At 41.6% G+C, this 18,632-nt stretch overlaps 1 protein-coding gene across 2 annotated transcripts in view; it reads left to right on the top strand.

The window, feature by feature from the left end:
• C1H11orf24 (chromosome 1 C11orf24 homolog) overlaps positions 1 to 14,948 on the top strand; it is a 37,989-nt gene extending 23,041 nt beyond the window's left edge. For both annotated transcript variants that reach the window (XM_060769732.2, XM_060769740.2), the window contains 3 exons: positions 529 to 769; positions 8,915 to 9,028; positions 12,927 to 14,948. In XM_060769732.2, coding sequence (XP_060625715.2) covers positions 616 to 769; positions 8,915 to 9,028; positions 12,927 to 14,056 — 1,398 coding nt within the window. In that variant the 5' untranslated portion in view covers positions 529 to 615 and the 3' untranslated portion in view covers positions 14,057 to 14,948. The remainder of the gene's footprint in view (positions 1 to 528; positions 770 to 8,914; positions 9,029 to 12,926) is intronic.
• The last annotated feature ends 3,684 nt before the right edge of the window (positions 14,949 to 18,632 follow it).

Here is an 18,632-nt window from a genome sequence, read left to right as displayed (position 1 = left end):
AAGTGAATGCTTTATTAAGACAGAGAAATTGTGTCAGATACTTTGACTCAATTTCACTTGTGTCAGTTGAACTTGTGCCCGTCGCTAATTCACATCTTAGCCTAGTTGATGACAGAGTTATTGAATTAAAAACTAATTTGTGAGAATTGTCATTTAACTGCACTGGAGGTCAATATAAGAACTGGCTATCTTCCTCCCTGCCCTCCCTCAAATCCCAGAATTGAGAGGAAATTGGAGGGCTTGGACATCCTTTGTACGCTACGATCAGAGCTTATGGGAATGAAATGTCTATCTGTGCCAAAGACCATTCTGTTTTCTGAGAAGCTAAAAAGCACCATGAAGAAAACTACTGTTGTGGCATCTTGCATTGACAGTGTTGACAGCTTGCTAATTCTTTTTAAAGCTTTTGCACAGTCCAGTTTAGGGGATTGTGGGGGGGGGGGGGGGCTGTAGCAAACATCTGGTCAGAGGCTACAAATGTCACTCAAAACCTTGGAAAGTATATGTTGGCTTTTTTTCCTTCGACAGATGTGTCACTTAAGGCCCTGACTGACTGGTAAATCTGGAGAACACCATCCAGAGAAGCTTCATCTTCTTCCAAGACAACCCTTCAAGATGTGGGTGGCTCTTGTTTCCTGCTTCCTAATTTCCCTGTGTGTGTCTGAAAATGGGAGCTCCGTTTTAAGGAAGAGCGGGGCCAAAGTAAAACACATACATCTCACTAGTGCAAAGCACTGTGAACAAGCTTGTAAAGGCCTCACGGCTTCAGGTATGTCTATCCTGCTTCACCATAAATGTTTTCTTTTGTGGGGAGTTGGGTTCTTCAGCCGACCTCTTTTGCAGCATTTGTAATTACGGCTTCTATATGTAGCAGCTGAATGACTTCACAGTTTCGGCTAAATTGAAAACAGAGCAGGGCCTGGCCAGACTTTTACAGTGCAGCAAGCACAGAGGAGTCTTTGTACAGAGCACCAGCCTGGAAACTGTTACATTACTTAACTTGCTGCACAGCCAGATGTCTAAATTTGGTGATGTTTCACATTCCTGTGTATATTTCTTGCCTTATTGCTGGGAGGCCTTAAAAAGTATTTCAAATTCAATTTGATCTGGATTTCAGCCGTCACTTGAGCCAGCCCTCTTACAATTTGAGGCTGTTCTAGAGGTACATTGTCTCCAATGGAGTCTTCTCAGTTTTCTGACCTCAGAAGAAGAAGAAGATCATGTTGCCTCACTTAGGGTTGGGAAGGCGCCAACCCTGATGATGTAGGTTTTTCAGGCTATATGACCATGTTCTAGAAGCATTCTCTTGTGACATTTTGCCTGCATCTATAGCAGGCATCCTCAGAGATTGTGAGGTTATCAGGTCTTGTGACCTCACAACCTCTGCGGATGCCTGCCATAGATGCAGGTGAAATGTCAAGAGAGAATGCTGCTAGAACATGGCCATATTGCCCGAAAAACTTACAATAACCCAGTGATTCCGGCCATGAAAGTCTTTGACAATAAATTGTAGCAGAACTATAACATTTTAATTGATGCAACTCTACCTTACGAAATCCAAGAATTTAGTTTGCTGAGCGACTTAGAATTCCCTGCCACAGAAGCCTAGTGCAAGGCAGTTCTGAGTACCTCACCATCTACCAAATACTATTATTCCATAACATGAGACTGAGGTAGTTAAAATGGCAGGCAGCTATAGCACAGATATACAATCTCACTTCCTTGTGGCGACTTCATTGATCCTTACACCTCTGTCTCCCAAACCTCTTAAATAAAACATACCACACATTTATTGTGCAATGTGAGTTTCCAAATCTTTATGCAGACAGTTTGCCTGTCTAGTCCCAACTGGAAGCCATTCCCCGTGGCCTCAGGCATAGTCCTTATGCAGTCCTGCTGCCTGACATACTTTCAGCTGAAGATACTAGGGATAGTTTGGGGGATGTTGTGCAGGCAAGCATATGCTCTGCAGCTGAACTTCAGCCCTCTTCCTTGTGATTGAAAATCCAGGTCTGTTTTAATCTTTGTTCTCTTTTTCTTTTCTGAAAGGACAGGTTGTGAGCTTGGATGTTTTCTGCCCTATTAACATATAATATGCACAGCAGCATATTATTAACAATACTTTGACTATAATTCTGAAGGCTTATATGCACAACCAGACTAGCTTTCCTTGTCCCTCCTTCATTCCCTGTGTCCAAGGAATTTAGACAGTATTGTCATTTTACTGCAGTCCACTATCATCCCATCTTTCTCTCAGATTGGATATTTATTTGTCTAGGAAACCCAGTCTGGGTGGGTAAAATAATAGTTCCTTCTTAGCTCCAACGCATCAGTTACAAGTTTACAATTTGTTGATTGATTCTTCCTGTTTTTTGTCATTTAGTCTTGTTTTCAGCCAGTAAATTAGTTGTGAATAGCATCTGAATCTGTAGCTTCCCTTAATTGCTTCAGTGCTAGTTTTGAGAGGCACGGCTTTAATTACTAGTTTTCTTACAGGCTATTAATTAAGGCCTCCTAGAAAAGAGACTCACAAAAAAAAGGCAAAATTGCTATTTATCACAAATATCAGGCAAGATAGATGGGAGGAGCTTTTAAATTGAAACCATCTTCATACAGGGGGTTTACTGGGAAAGTGGGTTGCACCGTTAAGTACCTATGGAACATCCATTTTAATTTCACTGTCGGCTGATTAGGAAAGAAGAGCTCCTGAGGTGTTACAATGGAAGCTGTTAAAGGCTTTAAATTGAAACAGTTGTGTTTTTGTTTAACTTTGCCATTGATATAAACCCATAGCTTTGGGAAAGTCATTTTGGGGGGATTAAGATCCACAGCAAAGGATCACCGCCTTGTTGTGGCGCTGGAGCTTGAGCACCTCAATGATGTCATGAGCGAAACCGTGAAGAGCCACCCAAGTCGGGACGGTCGTGGCAGAGAGGTCAGACCAAGCGTGATCCCTGGGGAAGGCAACGGCAAACCACCCCAGTATCCTTGCCAAGAAAACTAAATGGACCAGTACAACCAGAGATATGTCGGTATGCCATTGGAAGATGGGACTCCCAGGTCGGAAGATGGCCAAAATGCTACTGGGGAGGAACAGAGGATAAGTTCAACTAGCCCCAGATGTGATGACGCAGCTAGCTCAAAGCCGAAAGGAAGGCTAGCGGCCGACAGTACTGGAGGTGAACGACGAATCCGGTGCTCTAAAGATCAACACACCATAGGAACCTGGAATGTAAGATCTATGAGCCAGGGCAAATTGGATGTTGTTATTGGTGAGATGTCAAGACTAAAGATAGACATTCTGGGGGTCAGCAAACTGAAATGGACTGGAATGGGCCACTTCACATCAGATGACCACCAGATCTACTACTGCGGACAAGAGGAACATCGAAGAAATGGAGGAGCCTTCATAATTAATAAGAAATTTGCTAAAGCAGTGCTTGGATACAACCCAAAAATGACAGAATGATCTCAATTCGAGTGCAAGGAAAGCCTTTCAACATCACAGTGATCCAAATATACGCCCCAACCACAGCTGCTGAAGAAGCAGAAGTAGATCACTTCTATGAAGATCTGCAGGACCTACTGGATAATACACCAAAAAGAGACATTGTTTTCATTACAGGAGACTGGAATGCCAAGGTGGGAAGTCAAATGACAACTGGAATCACAGGCAAGCATGGTCTGGGAGAACAAAATGAAGCGGGACGCAGGCTGATAGAATTTTGCCAGGAAAACTCGCTGTGTATAACAAACACTCTCTTCCAACAACCTAAAAGACGGCTTTGCACATGGACTTCATCAGATGGTCAGCACTGAAATCAGATTGACTACATCCTTTGCAGCCAAAGGTGGCGGACATCCATCCAGTCGGTGAAAACAAGACCTGGGGCTGACTGTAGCTCAGATCCCGAACTTCTTATTGCTCAATTTAAAATAAAACTAAAGAGATCAGGGAAAATACACAGACCAGTTAGATATGATCTCACTAACATTCCTAGCGAATATACAGTGGAAGTGAAGAACAGATTTGAAGGACTAGATTTAGTAAACAGAGTCCCAGAAGAACTATGGACAGAAGTCCGCGACATTGTTCAGGAGGCGGCAACAAAGTACGTCCCAAAGAAAAAGAAAACCAAGAAGGCAAAATGGTTGTCTGCTGAGACACTGGAAGTAGCCCAAGAAAGGAGGAAAGCAAAAGGAAACAGTGATCGAAAGAGGTACGAGACAGGGCTGTCCCCTCTCTCCCCTCCTATTTATTTGGTCTTTGGAAATTCTTTTAGATGACATTAGGAGCGAGGAAGACTTGACAGGCGTTAAAATCAGAAAAGATGAGTTTAAAGTTAAGGCGTATGCCGACGATATTGTATGTATAATATCCAATCCAACAGAGAACATTGCAAACTGGATAACAAAGATCCAGGAGTATGGAAAAGTTGCAGGATTAAAAATAAATCAGCAAAAGACTAAGCTCCTAACGAAGAATGTCAGTAAAACGAAACTACTAGAGTTAGAGAGGACTACACATTTTACCTTAACCAGTAAAGTGAAATACCTAGGGATTACTCTGACGGCAAGTAATATACAGCTAGTTAAGAATAACTATGAGCAGACCTGGAAAGAGATCTCTAGGAAATTGGAAAAATGGAAGCAACTTAAATTAAGTATACTGGGGAGGATTGCACTAATAAAGATGAAGATCCTACCGAAGATGATCTACATGTTTCAAATGCTGCCGATACTTAGAACAAATCATTACTTTGTAAGATGGAAAAAGGAAATACAGCAATTTATTTGGCAAGGAAAAAACAGTAGGATTAAATACTCGACGCAGATTGATGCAAGGGAGAGGGGTGGCCTGACGCTACCAGATTTCCAATTATATTTTGAGGCTTCGGCACTGGTGTGGGTAAGGGAGTGGGCGACCCTCAAAAAGAAAAAACTCCTGAACTTAGAAGGCGCAGAGCTAAGGAGAGGCTGGCATGCCTATTTATGGCATGGAAAGGCCAAAATAGAAAAGAGTTTTACCAGCCATATTATCAGAGCCGCGCTTCTGAGGGTATGGGAAAAATATAAAACAATGTTTTATACTAAAACCCCGCTATGGTTCTCCCCTATGGAGGCCTTTCATAAAAGGGAAATACCTAGCAGTAGCTGGCACACATATAAAGTATTACTGGAAAAAGAACAAAACCAATATAGAATGAAGTCAAGAGAAGAAATGAAGTCCTTAGATACCAACTTCTCCTGGTTTCATTATCATCAGGTCAGGGACAGCTTTAAGGAAGATAATAGAATAGGTTTTGCAACAATGGACTCCTTCTGGGATAGAGTAATGGAAAAGGAGAGGAAGGTGATAAAAACTCTGTACCAAAAATTGCTGGAATGGAGGACGGAAAAGGAACTTATAAAAGAAAATATGATTGCATGGGCAGTGGATGTGAAACATACCATCTTGTTGAGGGACTGGGAAGTAATTTGGAAAGAAAAAATAAGACTTACAAAATCTGTACTTATTAAAGAAAGCTGGTACAAGATGTACACACGATGGTACCTAACACCGGTAAGGGTAGCAAAATTCCACCATGGGGGAAGCAACTTATGCTGGAAATGCGGCATTAAAGTTGGTACGTTTTTACATTGTTGGTGGGATTGTAAAAAGGTAAAAGAATTCTGGAAGGAGGTTCATCGAAATGTACAGGGGATCTTACAAGTAAAATTTGAAATGAAGGTAGAATATTATCTATTACACTTACTGGATTTTGAAATGGGAAAAAACAACGAAAGTCTACTATTTCATCTCTCGGCAGCAGCACGAATGGCAATGGCGAGTAAATGGAAATTGAAGGAACTACCATCATTAGACGCATGGTTATTTAAAATAAGGGATTTTATGGAGCTAGACACACTATCTAATATGTTAGATGATATTAGTGTAAAGAGAAAAATAGACTGGTACCCACTTAGAAGATTTCTTAAAGAAAAGAAAAATTTACATGTATGAGTTTTTTTTTTTTGAATATTGTCAACTGCAAGAAGATTGATAACAGTGAATGAACAAGGATATAATACCCCTGGGAATATTGTTGGGAAGTCCAAATGTATGTAGGCATGTTTGAGTCAAACTCTCACTCTCTCTCCCCCCTCACTACCCCCCTCACACTCCCCTTTCCCTACCCCGCTGATCCTCCCCCACCCTGAGTAAGGAACGATCAATTAGTAATAACTTACTGTAACCAAGTCTTGATTTGAATGCTTGTAATTGTGTAATTATGGAAAAACCACTTCAATAAAAATTATTAAAAAAAAAAAAGGAAACAGTGATAAGGGGAGATATGCCCAATTAAATGCGCAATTCCAGAGGTTAGCCAGAAGAGATAAGGAACTATTTTTAAATAAGCAATGCATGGAAGTGGAAGAAGACAACAGAATAGGAAGGACAAGAGACCTCTTCCAGAAAATTAGAAACATTGGAGGTAAATTTCAGGCAAAAATTGGCATGATAAGAAACAAAGATGGCAGGGACCTAACAGAAGCTGAAGAGATCAAGAGAAGGTGGCGAGACTATACAGAAGATTTGTATAGGAAGGATAATAATATCGAGGATAGTTTTGACAGTGTGGTGAATGAATTAGAACCAGACATTCTGAGGAGTGAGGTTGAATGGGCCTTAAGAAGCATTGCTAACAACAAGGCAGCAGGAGATGACGGGATTCCAGCTGAACTGTTTAAAATCTTAAAAGATGATGCTGTCAAGGTGATGCATGCCATTTGCCAGCAAATATGGAAAACACAAGAATGGCCATCAGACTGGAAAAAATCAACTTATATCCCCATACCAAAAAAGGGAAATGTGAAAGACTGCTCAAACATCCGTACAGTGGCCCTTATTTCTCATGCTAGTAAGGTAATGCTCAAGATCCTACAAGGAAGACTCCAGCAATACATGGAGCGAGAGTTGCCAGATGTTCAAGCTGGGTTTAGAAAAGGCAGAGGAACGAGAGACCAGATTGCCAATATCCGCTGGATAATGGAGAAAGGCAGGGAGTTTCAGAAAAACATCTACTTCTGCTTCATTGACTATTCTAAAGCCTTTGACTGTGTGGATCATAATAAATTGTGGCAAGTTCTTGGTGGGATGGGCATACCAAGCCACCTTGTCTCTCTCCTGAGGAATCTGTACAAGGACCAAGTAGCAACAGTCAGAACTGACCACGGAACAACAGACTGGTTCAAGATTGGGAAAGGCGTACGGCAAGGCTGCATACTCTCACCCAACCTTTTTAACTTGTATGCAGAACACATCATGCGATGTGCGGGGCTTGATGAATGCAAGGTTGGGGTGAAAATTGCTGGAAGAAACATTAACAACCTCAGATATGCAGATGACACCACTCTGATGGCCGAAAGCGAGGAGGAGCTGAGGAGCCTTCTAATCAAGGTGAAAGAAGAAAGCGCAAAAGCCAGCTAAACATCAAAAAAACCAAGATTATGGCAACAAGAATGATTGACAACTGGGAAATAGAGGGAGAAAACGTGGAGGCCGTGACAGACTTTGTATTTCTAGGCGCAAAGATTACTGCAGATGCAGACTGTGGCCAGGAAATCAGAAGACGCTTACTTCTTGGGAGGAGAGCAATGTCCAGTCTCGATAAAATAGTAAAGAGTAGAGACATCAGACTGGCAACAAAGATCCGCCTAGTCAAAGCCATGGTATTCCCTGTAGTAACCTACGGATGTGAGAGCTGGACCTTAGGGAAGGCTGAGCGAAGGAAGATCGATGCTTTTGAGCTGTGGTGTTGGAGGAAAGTGCTGAGAGTGCCTTGGACTGCGAGAAGATCCAACCAGTCCATCCTCCAGGAAATAAAGCCCGGCTGCTCACTGTAGGGAAGGATACTTGAGACAAAGTTGAAGTACTTTGGCCACATCATGAGGAGACAGGAAAGCCTAGAGAAGACAATTATGCTGGGGAAAGTGGAAGGCAAAAGGAAGAGGGGCCGACCAAGGGCAAGATGGATGGATGGCATCCTTGAAGTGACTGGACTGACCTTGAAGGAGCTGGGGTGGTGACGGCCGACAGGGAGCTCTGGCGTGGGCTGGTCCATGAGGTCACGAAGAGTCGGAGACGACTGAACGAATGAACAACAAAAGATCCACAGAATTCACCATCCAGTGGCCATGCTGGCTGAAGACTTAAAGAAGTTGCAGTGCTCCAGGCTTTGCACAAAATTGACAAAACATACCAACAAAGCAATAGTACGTCAACAAATAAATTAAAAAGAAACCCCCCAAAATCAGTTCAGCCTTCCCAAAATATAGGATTAGTATCCAATTTAATTCCCATCCTCCTAGTTATTGGTTGAGTAGAGGTTAGAGATAGGTCAGCACTGAAGGGTCTTCTTTTCCTGCAATATGATGGGGTACTGAATCAAGTATAGGTGTAGTATATTCATTTTATTCCAAATATGATCTGCTTTTCTGGTGATGTTCTGGCCATATAGAAACAATAGAACATGTGCTCCTCCAGTGCCCGTTCTACAGGGATATCCATGCCAGGCTTATCTTCTGGTATACAAGCACCCATTCAGGACAATTTTATACCTCCCTGCTACTTGTAGATACTAATTCAGCTACAACCTACAATATTGCAAAGTTTTGTGCAGCAGCATACAAAATCCATCAGGGGGTGACTGGTCCCAAAAGTTAACTCTGTATTCAGTAATAATCTTCCTTGCTGATAGACTTGTGCATTTTATGTTTTTACCCTATTTCCTATTGCGCTCTCTCAACCCTTCTGTTCTTCAGTATTTATATTAATATCTTAATACCAAGTTTGTACAAAACTGTGACTTTTATTTCTTGTTCTGGTCTATGACCCAAATAAATGATTTAATTTGATTTGGTGATGTTGTAGGTCATCGCTATTGCTGGTCAGTGATTTATCAGAGCCGCTGTGTCCTCCTACGATGTCCCCAGCTGAGTGCATGTCAGAATGCCAGCACACAGGATATCAAAGAACTAATGGGAGGTAACGTGAACTTAAAGGAAGGGTTCAATCCACCACAACCACCCACCTACCCCCAAAAGACTCCATAGGTTTGACTTACAAGGCAATATTTGGTTATCTTGTTATTATTATTATTATTATTATTAATAATAATAATAATAATAATAATTTTGCCCTTCTCCCCTAGGGGACTTAGAGTGGATTACAGCATTTGCATACATAGGTAAACATTCAATGACTTTACAGTCATATACAATGAAGACACACAAACAAAGGCAAAGGCTTCTCATTTCATTTCTGGCTTCTGGAGGCGGTACTAATTTCTGGCTCTGGGGAGGTGCTTTTCTCCATTTTCAAGCCAAGGAGCCTGCGTTGTCACCTCCTGGTTGTGTGGCCGGCAAGATTACTTGGAGCGTCTCTTTGCCTTTTCTCACCAAAGTGGTACCTATTTATCTACTCAAATTTGCATATTTTCAAACTGCTAGGTTGGCAGGAGCTGGAGCTGACAGATGGAAGCTCATCCCATCTCATGGATTCGAACTGCCAACCTTTAGGTCAGCAGTACAAGAGTTTAACCCATTGTACCACCGCGGCCCCATAAGAGATGGGAACCCTCCAAAGATTGAACTGCAACTCCCAGCAGACTATAAGTAGGATAGCTGCTGTTGAGGAATGCTGAGGGCATTTGGATAAGTACATGATTCTCACCTTGCCTAATTCTTAACTTCCAGATGGTTACCATGTTGTCAAAGTGCTCTGTTAGATTGCCATAAACTTAGATAGATAAGTGATAGCCCTTATGGATTATGATTCAGGGTTTTTTTTTAAATAGATGGATAGTTTATATTAAAATACCAAATTTACTCAAATCTAATGCTCACCTTTTTGACTAAATGGCACAGCCAATGAAGCTTTAGTTGAGAAACTGCCACTCAGCTTGTTGGAGGGACATGGCCTTCCATTACCTGTCAGCCATTCTGAGGCAGAAAGCAGAACAACCAACAGCATAACATTCGGCAACAAATCTTAGCTCTTTTTTTTTGCAATGTGCACCTTCAAAATTGAGGTGCGCATTACAATTGATGGTGCATCATACTCAAGTAAATATGGTACATGCCACCTGATAGTTTACAGAGAATAGCCATTTATGATGATTTAGGATAAACAATGTAACAAAATAACATAACCAAACAACCACACCAACAACAATAAAAGCCAAAAAGTGAAAAAAAATCAGAGGAGAATTAACTTTAAAAAACCCTCCAAGCCTGGTAAACTAATATAGTTTTCATTGCTTACTGAAAAGGAAGAGCCTTGACCCAGTTTATATAGAAAGATGCCAATTATCAAGATATTCTGGTCCCAGAACCAATTAGAGCTTTAAATATGAATGCCACCACAGTTTGACCATACAGTTGATGACATTTCACTTAAAAACCATTGCTCCTGGTCTACTAACCAGGCAGTAGGCAAGTCTGGCCAAGTAGGGGCTAACTTTTTATTTGAGGATGTTTGAGTGGCCAGAAGATGGGATCCTCATATTATTATCTACACCAGCAGCTGGCAAGAACACACACCAGTAAGGATATATGGGAACTCTGTGGCCTGTCAATTGAACCTGAGACCACGTGAAACCTCATAGGGTCTGGAGAATAAGCCCTATGAGGAGAAGCTTAAAGAGATATGATGGGCATGTATGAAGATGTGAGGGGAAGTTATAGGAAAGAAGAAGCAGGCTTCTTTTCTACTGGCCTGGAGAGTAGGATACGGAACAAGGGCTTCAAACTACAGGAGAGGAGATTCCACCTGAAAATGAGGAAGAACTTCCTAACTATGAGAGCTTTTCAGCAGTGGAAATCTCTGCCCTGGAGTGTGGTGGAGGCTCCTTCTTTTGGAGGCTTTTAAACAGAGGCTGGATGGCCATCTGTTGGGGGTGCTTTGAATGCAATTTTCCTGCTTGGCAGGGGGTTGGACTGGATGGCCCATGAGGTCTCTTCCAACTCTAGGATTCTATGATCTGGGAGGATGGCAGCTGAAACAACAGGCATCTGACTAGGAGTCACAACCTAAAAGTTGGAGGCAGTCCTAATCAACACAAAGCCCCTAGAATATTTTCATTCAGGGAAAGAAGGAAATTAAACTCTGCAGAAATTATATCACATGATTTTGGGGGGCGGGGGATCCTTTGAGATGTTCCCATTTTACAATGCCACTTCCATTCATCCTTTGCAGCGAATGGTTCATCTTGCATCTGTAATTTCCTGGGCCATAGAGGAAGTCTTGGCATTCGTATTCTGTTGGCTGTCAAGTAAAAAACTAGAGGCTGGGTGTGTAATTAGAACGGTTTTAGCATTAGTGGCTATCATTGGATTAAACTGCAGCCGAGTGCCTTTTGTTCTAATTCAAAGTGACACCATACAAAACGGAGCACGTTAGCGACTAGGGAAACAGGCTTGTAAAGTGGATGCATGAATTCTACTGTACATATGTTTTTAAAGGACCACTTTTCATGGTTGTTTCGGGTCCACAAAAGGCTTTTCAGGGATTTAGCAACCAAGTTTAGTTGAATAGATTTTTATAAGACAAGAGGGAGTAGATCTAATGAGAAATGTGTTTTCTCTGTTTCCGCTGATGCTTTTTTTTAAAAAAAGGGGTATTCAAATGTTTAAGTAAATTGCGTAAGGAAATCTTTAAAAAGACTTTGAGGATAAATTACAAAACCCATAGTCAAATTGAAGCAATTCAGTCTCCAGAGCAAGGGAAATGTCTCTTCTCCAGGTATTGATGAACTGCCATGCTCATCAGGCATCATCAGGCTGGCAAGTGCCAGTGAGGACTGCAATCCCACAAGATTTGAAGGGCCACAGGCTTTCTGCCCATTGTCCAGCCCTAGTATATCCACTGGGCACTCTTTTCCCCCATCAGTTATAAGCTCAGTCACCACATCCTGTAGAGATAAAGAGAGATACTGAGATCTTAATACCCCAACAGCAGCAGCACTTTCTCCAGTAGCAACAGAGGTTTGGGCCTCTTTAACAAATAGTTGGTAACAACCAGACATGTGCAGTCTCTTGGGAGACAATCCCTGTTTTTGCTGTTCACACTGGAAAAGGTAGGGTTTTAAGATCCATATTTTTGTACTTTGGTTTATGTGGAAGTTGATGCATATAAGCTACTGTAGTTACTTCCCGTTCATATCTCACTGTAAAAAAAAAAGGCTTATAAACATTTTGCCAGTTTGACATGATTGGAAATTATATTTGGGAATATCATCAACCTGTATATAGTTTAGAGAAAGGTGATAGCAAACCACATCTGAATAAATATTTCTAAAATATCACTAACACAAAATTTTGTGACATGGGAAATATTTGATTTTATATAGAGGGGGAGGGGAGCCCCCAGGGGCACAGTGGGTTAAACCGCTGAACTGCTGAACTTGTTGAGCGAAAGGTATGCAATTCAAATCCAGGGATAGGCCTAGCTTTTGCCAACCTAACAGTTTGAAAACATGCAAATGTGAGCAGATCAATGGGTACAGCTCCTGCAAGAAGGTCACAACACTCCATGCAGTCATGCCAGACACATAACCTTAGAGGTGTCTATGGACAACGGCAGCTCTTTGGCTTAGAAATGGAGATGAGCACCACCCCACAGAGTCAGACACAACTAGACTTAATGTCAAGAGGAAACTTTTACCTTACACACACACACACACACACACACACATATGGGGTCAGGAGCTACCACATATTGTGTGCAAGATCCAAATCAAAGATGTGTTGATACTAGTTAATGTGGCCATTCATCTGTCTTGGAGGCAACAGGCGCTCCAAAATAAATTGCTCTTCAATGTACAGCTTTTGAGATTTGCATCTAATAGCTTTATGGTTCATGTCATTGTTTTTGCTTTTTACAGAATTCGTGATCCGTAAAAGAAGAGACCATGATGTATCCCATAATATGAATTATACAGTAAATTCCAAAGAGAGGCTGAATAGCACAGAGTTGAATGAGAAAAATATAGAAGTGCCTCTTTTATCAGCAACTCAGGCAAAGTCAACAACAGAAGGCACTAAAATCCACACAACATCAACAACTAAATCTATTATAAACAAAGTTACTAATGCCAGTTCTGTAAAAACTACCATTTCCCAAGATAGGGTCGAAGCAACAGCCATAAGCAATAGCACTAACAACAAAACCACCGAGCCACAGAATGTAAGTGTCAACAATACAAATATGAAACCAGGCCCTGGCATCTCCACTAACACCACATTAGCTAACACATCTTCGCTTTCAGGAAATAATACTAATAACGTTAAGAAAGCTGAAAGTACAAAAGGGGTGAATGACAGTACCTTGACTCCAGGAGTAGTTGAGAGAATAATGCCAGCCAATATTCTTCTAAGGACTACTGCTGTTACACCTCTTCCCCCAACAGCAGCACATTTTGTGCTGTCCACATCTCCCAAAATAGTGACACCCAGCACTTCTGCACCAGAAAACATGCCTACAGGTGCAGTCACCCACAATCCACCATTAACTGCCATGAACATACCTATAACAACTGCAGTGCCAACTATAGGAACAACAGCCAAAGCAACAACCTTTGCATCAACAGTAAAGTCAGCTGAATTCACAATGGTTGTGACAGATAAGACAAAGACTTCTGTAAGTGTAACTCCAGTTGTCACCACAAAGGGTGCTGAAATATTCACTACTACACAGCAAATGGGGCCTTCCAATCACCTGGTGGAGGCAACACCTTCTACACATCCCTTGGTACTGTTAACAACTAAAAGTCCACCAACTCCATCTAAATCAACAACTGTAGAAGATGGCAAAAATCAGCTGGACATAAGTATTGAGAACAGATACCGGGAAGTAGATTTCACCTTGCTCTTAGCAGTTCTTCTCTTTGGAGTCCTGTTCTTTATAACAATTGTAGTTCTATTTGCCATACAGGCCTATGAGAGCTATAGGAAGAAAGACTATACTCAAGTGGACTATCTAATCAATGGAATGTATGCAGACTCAGAGATGTGAAAGCAATTGAGATGGAAAGGACGATGCTGAAGGTATACAGCCGTTGTTGAAGCAAGTAGAAAAGCCCCAGGTGGCTTGTCTTTCCATTCCTTGTTAAGCCTCTAAGACCAACTGAAAGTGCTTCCAAATTACTTTTGGTGCAATGTAGGAAAAATGCCATGTATTCTACTTCTTAAAGTATTTTTTAACACATACACTTACAGGTTGCCATGGATATATCGTTCCTCAAACTGCAGCATCACTTGTATTGTACTTGTTTTAGCTGCCATTGCCAAGGGCTGCAACTACTGAGGGGGACCGTTTTTCCTTCTAAATTCTCTTGAAGCCCTACCTACTTCTGTGAATCAATGGTTTAAAAAGGTGTTCCTCCTTTTCAAAAACAACAAATAGTAGTGGCATTCCTGACACTTGCATAACTCTTAGGGACCGTGTTGACTTCTGGTAATCCAAATAGCTGACCAAGAATAAGGTTCTTGCAGATAGCCTAACCTCAAATCGTGCCAAACGCAACAAACCATGGCTTTGCGTAACTTGTGATCTCTTTAGTTATGGTACATTTCTCTTCCCTTCTAGCTACAGTAGTAAAAGACCCACAGGAGGAAGCTGTTGGCTCAACATGCAGCCTAAGAGCCAGTGCTTGCTCATGTTTAGAAAGAATCAAAATCCTCTATAATTACCAAGCATTCCTATTGTTCCCTGTTTGGAGGGGGGTGGGGGTGGAGCAGTCATCTTGTCTCAGTGACCTCTTGGCTTGTTGAAAAAAATCTATTTAATAGACTCTGTTAATGCTGTGCTGTTTCCTAATCATGGTGATTCTTCCTTGAGGGGCTTTGCACCTTTATATAATTTTATTTTTGTACTCATTCACTTAATAAATGAGGCCTGGAAGGCATTGTAAAGGTGTCCTGGATGCATCTTTCACCTCCTGATTCCTCTTGCCCTGCTTTCCCAATTTCTGAGGCCACGGAAATCTTTTGACAATATGAATTTACAAGCTGAATGCTGTCTCTCTCAAATTAACCATTTCTCAACAGTAAAAGGTAGAAGCTCCTGAAATGGGTTACATCTTAGTCTTGCCCTGAAAGGAAGGAATTTGTGTGTGTGTGTGTGTGTGTGTGTGAAGAGCGACTTGAGAAACTGCAAGTTGCTTCTGGTGTGAGAGAATTGGCCATCTGCAAGGACGTTGTCCAGGGGATGCCCAGATGTTTTGATGTTTTATCATCCTTGTGGGAGGCTTCTCTCATGTCCCCTGCAACCTGTCGGTCTTCAGTCCTGCTGGCACAAGGGTTTAATCTATTGCACCACCCCCCTTAAAGGAAGGAATGACACAGTCCTTTGAGGAGCACTTTAGTAAGAACAGCTCATGGTAGAGCCCATCTTCATTCCTGCCTCACACCACCTTTTCTTGCTCCTTTTTGCTTCACAATATCTTTCCAACACAAACAGCAATAAGAAAGTTCTTTACTTTCCTCCTATCCTTCAGTGAGACTCCCTAAGTGGGAATTGTCTCTTACACGCACTCACTGTACCCATTCCTCATGGGCCAAAGGAAGCTAGTCCAGGATAAGAGTCAGTGGAGAAATCAGCAAGGTAAGCAAGTAAGGAACAACCCCTCAATTCTGCAGCATCCCTGTTAGGAGGCTTGGGGTGAGGCTAAGGATCAACTTCATGCTTTGCAAAAACAGAGATTATCTGGAAGCATCTCTGTTTTGTGGGCACTGTCTAAACTTGGTCATATAAATTTTGTGTGGCTTCAAGTCATTTCCAACTTTCTATGGGGATTTCTGGGCTGAGTGTATGACTTGCCCAAGGTCACCCAGTGAATTTCCATGGCAGAGCGGGGTATCGAACCCTGGTCTCCAGAGTTGTATTCCAATGCTCACACTAATCCCCTCCTTCCAGTAAAGAGCAGCAACCTTATCTGTATGACCAAACCATTCTCCTTAGCTAAGGTAAAGCTAAAGGTTTTCCCCTGACTTTAAGTCTAGTCATGTCTGACTCAGGGTTGGTGCTCATCTCCATTTCTAAGCAGAAGTGGCGGCATTGTCCATAGACACCTCCTAGATCATGTGGCCAGCATGGAGTGCTGTTACATTACTTTTTTCTAGTCACAGTCAATCTTAGTGAATGATTCCATGTGCATTTAGACCACAGACTCAAGCATGTCCAAGCAGATTTCCTGACCAACAAAGCTTAACTGCTAACAAATGCCAACTCATGATAAAGAAAGTACCACTATATTATGAAAAACTACCACTTGCTTTATATATTATAGTGAATTCAGTGACAGTAAAGCCATACAGCCAAACCATGCAGATTTTTTTAAAAACTTCCATGTTGAGGTAAAATATGGCCGGTCCACATGGCTCCTTTGTGAAAATTCTGTATTTAGAAAAACAATTTGGATTTGACAAAGCTTGCACTGGGCCCATATAGCAGAAAAGACTTTCAATATCATGCCTACCCTGTTTTTGTAAAATATGGGGCTGGATTATCTATAAACTCTTATTTCCCTTAGATGTGGTTGACCAACTTTTGAATAAATCAATAACTTTCCTGAGGTCCTTGTTCTGTCAATAACCAGTGTGTGTATGTATGTGTATGCATATATTGCTTGCATTTCTCTCAGAGCGGAGTTTCAGGGTACCTCACATGATTAAAACACAATCAGATAAAAGCAAGAACATATAAAAACTGACAGCATGTTAGAGTTCAAAAACCCCAGCATATCAAAACACACATCTCTGACGAAAACCTGCCTGCATTTAAAGGTTGTGGAGATGTCTAATCAAGAGCAATATTCAGTCCTGTGAAGGCCATAGAAAAAGGGGGGGGGGACATTACTGGGATGTGTGGGCTAGACTTTAGCATCTTCCCCATTCATCTTATTCTATCCACATTGCATTCACATATGCTCAAACACATATGTTCAGAGGTTGGACTGCTCAACATCCCCTACCCTGAGCTGTATGAATGGATGTTCATGTTTTAATCACCTATTATATTTATTTGCTCCTTTGAGAAATGTGTATCTCAAAACTGTTGTTTTGCAAATGACTTCCATTATAGAAAAAGAAACTGGGTTATTTGTTTTCATCACCGTTTACACATTTGTTAATGTATATTTGTCTTTGTCAGATGCATTTGTAGGGATGAGCCAATAGGGGGTGCTCTTGTGCCACTCAGGAGGCACATGGGGCTCCTAACAGCTCCAGAGATTCTGGGTAGCAAGCGATGCCTCCAGGACTTGAGCTTCCTTCCTTCCCTGGTGTGCTCCTCCTCCTGTTTCCTTGTCTGAAGATTTTCCTCCTCCTTCCCTCTGTCCAGCTCCCTAGTGAACTATGTTTGAATTAGAGATATTCAACTTTGCATTGAGCTGACCCAACATCCTGCTGACCCCAATTAAACAGATGGAAACTATTTGGGTAGGAATGTACAGCTTTTAAAACAATATAAACAGCAAACATTTATGTGCATAGTTCATTCAGTGTCTAAAGCACATAGCTCCCAGGCAGACAGAAGTCAATAAGTGTGATACATGCCAAGACTTAACCATTTATTGGATTCCCTTCCCAGGATTCAGCAACATATTATTTTAGTCAGGTTTGTGTTTGGTTCCATTTATGTGCCCAGGTCTCTGCCCCAAGGACCCTGCAATCCAAAATTCAGCTTGAGAAAAAGAGGACAAAGGAAACAAAGGTAAAGAGAGAAATAATGTGTTTCGATTTATTACATTTCATTACCTAATAATATTCTCCAAGAAGATTTAAATGAGAAATGAAATGTTCATTGACAGTAAAAACCAATGTGTTGCAAAATATTTGGAGCAAAGACTAAAATAACGAGGCTTAGTTGGAAGCAGAAGTGAGAACAAATGGCCCTGGGAAATAAAAATGTACAGCATTTAGTTTGGGGGCAAAAAAAAAAAAAAAGATGGGTGGCAGGGAAGTCACTTGGGTCTGAGTATTTCTATTATTGATGGACCACCACTAAAAAGGCCTTATGACTAGGAGCCATCTGCAGGTAAGATAACTGTGGGAGGACCACAATGTCAAGGTCTGATTAGATATCTAAGTGAAGGACAATCTAGGTTGCTGTGAGTTTTCTAGGCTGTATGGCCATGTTCCAGAAGCATTCTCTCCTGATGAGGCATCCTCAGCGATTGAGGGGTCTGTTGGAAACTAAGTAAGTGAAAGGCAACCTTTAACTTTCCAAGCCTTAAGCATGAAGAGCCTTAAATGCTAAGATCTGGCCATAGAAATGAACCCAGAATTTGACAGGAGATCCAATAAAAATCTCTTCAGTTTAAAATGCAGGTTGAGAAAACATTACTAGAACTTTCGGGATATTGTATTTTGTGGTTCTTTTTCACTCGAAGCTGCCTGGCAAAATAAGAGCAGGGTTTGGAATGTGTCCTTGTTGGAGTACAACTCCCAGCTTCTCCTAGTCAGGCAAGATTGTCAGGTCTTAAGAGCACCACTTGGGTTTCCATAGCTGACTGCCACTATACGGTGATGGTTTTCCAAAGGGAGAGGATAATTCTCCCCATAAGCAGAAGTGCTCCCTCCCTCCAATG

The sequence above is a fragment of the Anolis sagrei genome, chromosome 1 (assembly GCF_037176765.1).
Source record: "Anolis sagrei isolate rAnoSag1 chromosome 1, rAnoSag1.mat, whole genome shotgun sequence".
In the NCBI taxonomy this organism is placed as follows: domain Eukaryota; kingdom Metazoa; phylum Chordata; class Lepidosauria; order Squamata; family Dactyloidae; genus Anolis; species Anolis sagrei.
Note: the sequence above shows the minus strand (reverse complement) of the source record. Positions and strands in the feature narration are given on the sequence as shown.